The following is a 4,554-nucleotide window of genomic DNA, read 5'->3' on the forward strand; positions in this document are numbered from 1 at the left end:
ACAGATTAACTAAATATGGACATTTTGTTGCTCTTAGTCATCCTTATACTGCAAGGTTTGTGGCTGAATCCTTTGTCAAAAAATATTTAGATTGTATGCAATGCCGGAAAATATCATTAGTGACAGAGATCCTATTTTTCTAAGTGCTTTCTGGAAGGATTTCTTTGAATTGCAGGGTTCTGAACTTTGTATGAGCATGTCCTACCATCCTCAAACTGATGGTCAGACAGAGTGTCTAAACAGAGTCTTAGAGCAATATCAGGTGTGTAATATGTGAGAAGAAGGAGATGTGGCCTGAGATTTTACCGTGGGCCGAGTGGTGGTATAATAAGTCAAATTGAACGAAAGAATAAGAGATTGAGAATTTTCTGATGTTTTGATCTTCTCCAAAGATGGAGTACATATACAAAGTATACACATTCCTAATAGGAAACTAATTACACCGTGATATTCTCCCCCTTAACTACATGATATCCTCCTTAACTATACAATCCTAATTATACTACAATTCCTACAATTATGGAGAGTGACTCACGCCAACACTCCCCCTCAAGTTGGAGCATACAGATCATGGATGCCCAACTTGTCAAGTGAGTCACAAAACGCCTTGCGAGAAACTGCCTTTGTAAGAATGTCCGCCAACTGCTCCTCAGTAGGAACAAAGGGAAACATAATGATCTGTCCATCCAGCTTTTCTTTAATGAAATGTCGATCTACCTCCACATGCTTCGTGCGATCATGCTGAACAGGATTGTGAGCAATTTCAATTGCAGCCTTATTATCACAATAAAGCGGCATAGCCTTTTCCTGCCTGAACCCCAAATCCCTCAACAGATTTCTCAACCACAACAACTCACAAAGTCCTCGGGCCATTCCTCTATACTCTACTTCTGCACTAGAACGAGCCACCACCTTTTGTTTCTTGCTCTTCCAAGTAACCAAGTTACCACCCACAAATGTGAAGTAGCCCGAAGTAGACCTACGATCTGTAATATTACCTGCCCAGTCCGCGTCTGTGTACCCAGAAACATCCAAGTGACTGTGTTTTGAAAAGAGTAATCCCTTCCCTGGAGCAGACTTTAAATACCGCAAAATACGAAATACAGCATCCATATGAGTCTTACTGGGATTATGCATAAACTGACTCACCACACTAACAGCATAGGCTAAATCTGGTCTAGTGTGGGATAAATAAATCAACCGGCCAACTAACCTCTGGTATCTTGCTTTATTCGTAGGTACTTGATCCAAGTACTCTGCTAACCGATGGTTTTGCTCAATAGGAGTATCAACAGGTTGACAGTCAAGCATACTTGTTTCTGCCAGCAAGTCGAGAACATACTTCCTCTGACTCAACACAATACAATCCTTCCCACGAGCAACTTCAATTCCCAAGAAATATTTCAAATTACCCAAATCTTTCATCTCAAATTCTAAAAATAACTGACCTTGTAACCTTTGAATCTCCTCAAAGTCATCACCTGTCACAACCATGTCATCAACATAAATAATCAAGGCAGTCACTTTACCACACCGATGTTTAAGGAACAAGGTGTGATCTGAATTGCTTTGCCGGTAGCCAATTTTCTTCATGAACTTGGTGAACCTGCCAAACCAAGCTCTGGGAGACTGCTTCAAACCATAAAGAGATTTTTTTAATCTGCACACCACCTGCTCTCCAGTAGAAGTACCATATCCAGGAGGCAAATCCATATAAACCTCTTCATGCAAATCACCATGCAAGAATGCATTCTTAACATCAAACTGTTGTAAAGGCCAATCAAGATTAGCAGCTAACGAAAGAAGTACCCGAATTGTGTTAATTTTGGCCACTGGAGCAAATGTCTCATCATAATCCACTCCATACTTCTGAGTATAGCCTTTAGCCACTAGTCTTGCCTTGTACCTGTCCACCGATCCATCTGAATTGTGTTTCACAGTATACACCCACCGACAACCAACTGTCTTCTTCCCGGGTGGTAATGATACTAGATCCCACGTACAATTCTTCTCAAGAGCATCCATTTCGACTGTCATTGCTTGCATCCACTTCTCATCCCTCATTGCATCCTGCACTTTACTAGGAAGAGACACAGAAGATAATTGATTCACAAAGGCTACATACGGTTTAGACAGCCTATGGGTCGACACATAATTAGCAACGGGGTATTTAGCTTTGGCATTTAGAGTAGGTTCATAGTGTTTCGGGGGTTGACCACGGGTGGAACGACTAGGCAGAGTTTTGGTGGGAACAATATCTGACATAGAAGAAGGAACACTAGTTGACACAGAAGGGGTATTAGATAAAGAAGGATTAGAACATACCTCGGGTGATGATTGAGCAGGCGAGACCACTGAAGGAGAGGGAGAGACAGAAGAACTGTTCAAAACGGCATTGGTGACATCGGGAATGTCATCGGAAACAGAATCAGAAACTTCCTCTTCAACTGACCGGTCAGACTGATCCGGTAGACTGGTCAGTAGCTGACTACCCAAATTCTCTTCTCCATTCGGTGGGCTACTGTCCTGTTTTTCAAGTTCCGTTCCAAAACACTCCAGCCTTGAGAACTCGGATGCTAGTCTCCCATCTTGCCCACTAAACAAATCTTCATAATAACAAGACTTCTCCCCCTGACGAGGAGTCACAGGAGGCAAAAAATAACATGCATCTTCACTGAACGTAACATCCATGGTGACATAAAACTTCTGGGATTGAGGATGATAACATTTGTAACCTTTCTGATGAGAACCATACCCTACAAACACACACTTAAGGGCTCTAGCATCCAACTTTGACCTCTGATTCTTATATAGATGAACATAAGCAATACAACCAAAGACACGAGCAGGAAGAGTATTAGAAGATGGAATAGAAACATAGTTAGACAGGACCTCAAGTGGGACACGACCTTGAAGAGGGACAGATGGAAGACGATTGATTAGATGCGAAGCACACAATACGGCCTCTCCCCAAAGATACTTAGGCATGTTAGCACTAAGTAGAAGAGACCGAGCCATGTCCAGAAGATGACGATTTTTCCGTTCAGACACCCCATTTTGCTCAGGTGTCTGTGGGCATGAAGTTTGATGTATGATGCCATGGTGTTGGAAATATTCATGAAAAGAATGATTGACAAACTCACCCCCATTATCGGAACGAAAGACCTTAACATGAGCATCATATTGAGTACGAACAAGCTTATGGAATGCTGTAAAAGCAGAGAAAACAGAATCTTTGGACTTAAGTAAAACCACCCAGGATAATCGAGTAAAGTCATCAATGAATAACACAAAATATCGCATTCCAGAAAGGGTAGAATGTTTAGAAGGACCCCATACATCTGAATGAATTAACTCAAAAGGCATAGTACTAGAATGAAAACTCGAAGGATAACTAGACCTATGACTCTTAGCCAAAGCACAAGTTTCACAATGCAGGCTAGACTCACTAACTCCCAGAAACAATGAAGGCATGGACTTCTTCATAACTCCAAAAGATGGATGACCCAAACGCCTATGCCACAACCAAAGCTCACTTAATCTGTCAGAATTCAATGTCAGGGCTAAAGGCTGTTCCGGTGCTTGTGTTGGCTCTGCGTACATGCAATCCAAGTGAAACAGTCTCCCCCTCAGGTCTCCCTTGCCCATGATCACCCTGGTGCACAGATTCTGAAAAATAACATACATTGGATAAAAGGTTACAGAGCATTTATTTTGTGACCCCAACTGGGATACAGACAAAAGATGATGAGACAATGAGGGTACATAAAGCACATCATGCAATACAATGGATGGTGTAACCTGAACAGACCCAATACCTAAGACTGGAAAAGATGCACCATTCGCATTAGAAACATGGGATATAGAAGGGGATGACATAGACATAAAGAAAGACTTATCATAGGTCATATGGTCAGACGCACCAGAATCAATTATCCATGTATCACTACCAGTAAAGTCAGAAACATGTAAAGCAACACCAATTTTACCTCGAGTTCCCTTAGTCAAGGAAACATTACCCTGTGAGGGATCTTGCCCTGCAATGCCGTAGAAGTCAGGTTCTGGCACCAATTGGACTGCCGCTTTGCCTCTTTGACCACCACCACGTCCTCCACGTCCTCCAGTATTATTGCCTCCTCTCCAACCAGAGTTGTTGTAATTAAATCTTCGCAGCTTAGGACATTGATTCTTGAAATGGCCAACTTCCTTGCAATAGTTGCAAGCCATTTGATTATAATTCTGGTTCTGCTGATATCCCTGATTCCGTGGCTGATACTGACTCTGAGATGGAACTAGGGTAGAGTTCCCAATCTGAGGTTGAGGTGGAGGTGTAGCATGGATTGCTAAACCAGAAATTTCAGTATGAAGGTTCTGAGCAGCAGCCTTATTACCTTCATCTCTTCGGATATAGGCAAAAGCTTGTTCCAATGTAGGTGGAGTTGCAAGACGCAATAACTCATTCTTTGCCCCTTCAAAGTGAGGGTCCAGGCCAACAAGAAAAATATGGACACGCATCTTATCCTGCTCAGTCCGATAGGAATTAATATCAACTTC

General features: G+C 42.2%; 1 protein-coding gene across 2 annotated transcripts; it reads right to left on the bottom strand.

Annotated features, from left to right (window-relative positions):
* Positions 1–2,940: 2,940 nt before the first annotated feature.
* LOC133708057 (uncharacterized) lies at positions 2,941–4,250 on the bottom strand. Of its 2 annotated transcripts, none has more exons than XM_062133505.1 (2): positions 4,020–4,250; positions 2,941–3,669 (listed from the first exon to the last, which is right to left on the bottom strand). In XM_062133505.1, exons 1-2 carry the CDS (start codon positions 4,225–4,227, stop codon positions 3,545–3,547), a joined length of 333 nt encoding a protein of 110 aa, XP_061989489.1. In that variant the 5' UTR covers positions 4,228–4,250; the 3' UTR covers positions 2,941–3,544. The 2 variants fall into 2 exon arrangements, with proteins under 2 accessions (XP_061989489.1, XP_061989488.1); XM_062133504.1 differs by having other exon boundaries at positions 3,990–4,250.
* Positions 4,251–4,554: the final 304 nt, after the last annotated feature.

Source organism: Rosa rugosa, chromosome 5, assembly GCF_958449725.1.
Source record: "Rosa rugosa chromosome 5, drRosRugo1.1, whole genome shotgun sequence".
Lineage (NCBI taxonomy): Eukaryota > Viridiplantae > Streptophyta > Magnoliopsida > Rosales > Rosaceae > Rosa > Rosa rugosa.

Excerpts from the sequence above, each read along its gene's own strand:
- LOC133708057 (XM_062133504.1), bottom strand. The coding sequence starts at position 4,227 with ATGGCTTGCAACTATTGCAAGGAAGTTGGCCATTTCAAGAATCAATGT. Across the intron at positions 3,670-3,989 it reads CTTGACTAAGGGAACTCGAG|AATCTGTGCACCAGGGTGAT; the intron begins GTAAAATTGGTG and ends GTTATTTTTCAG.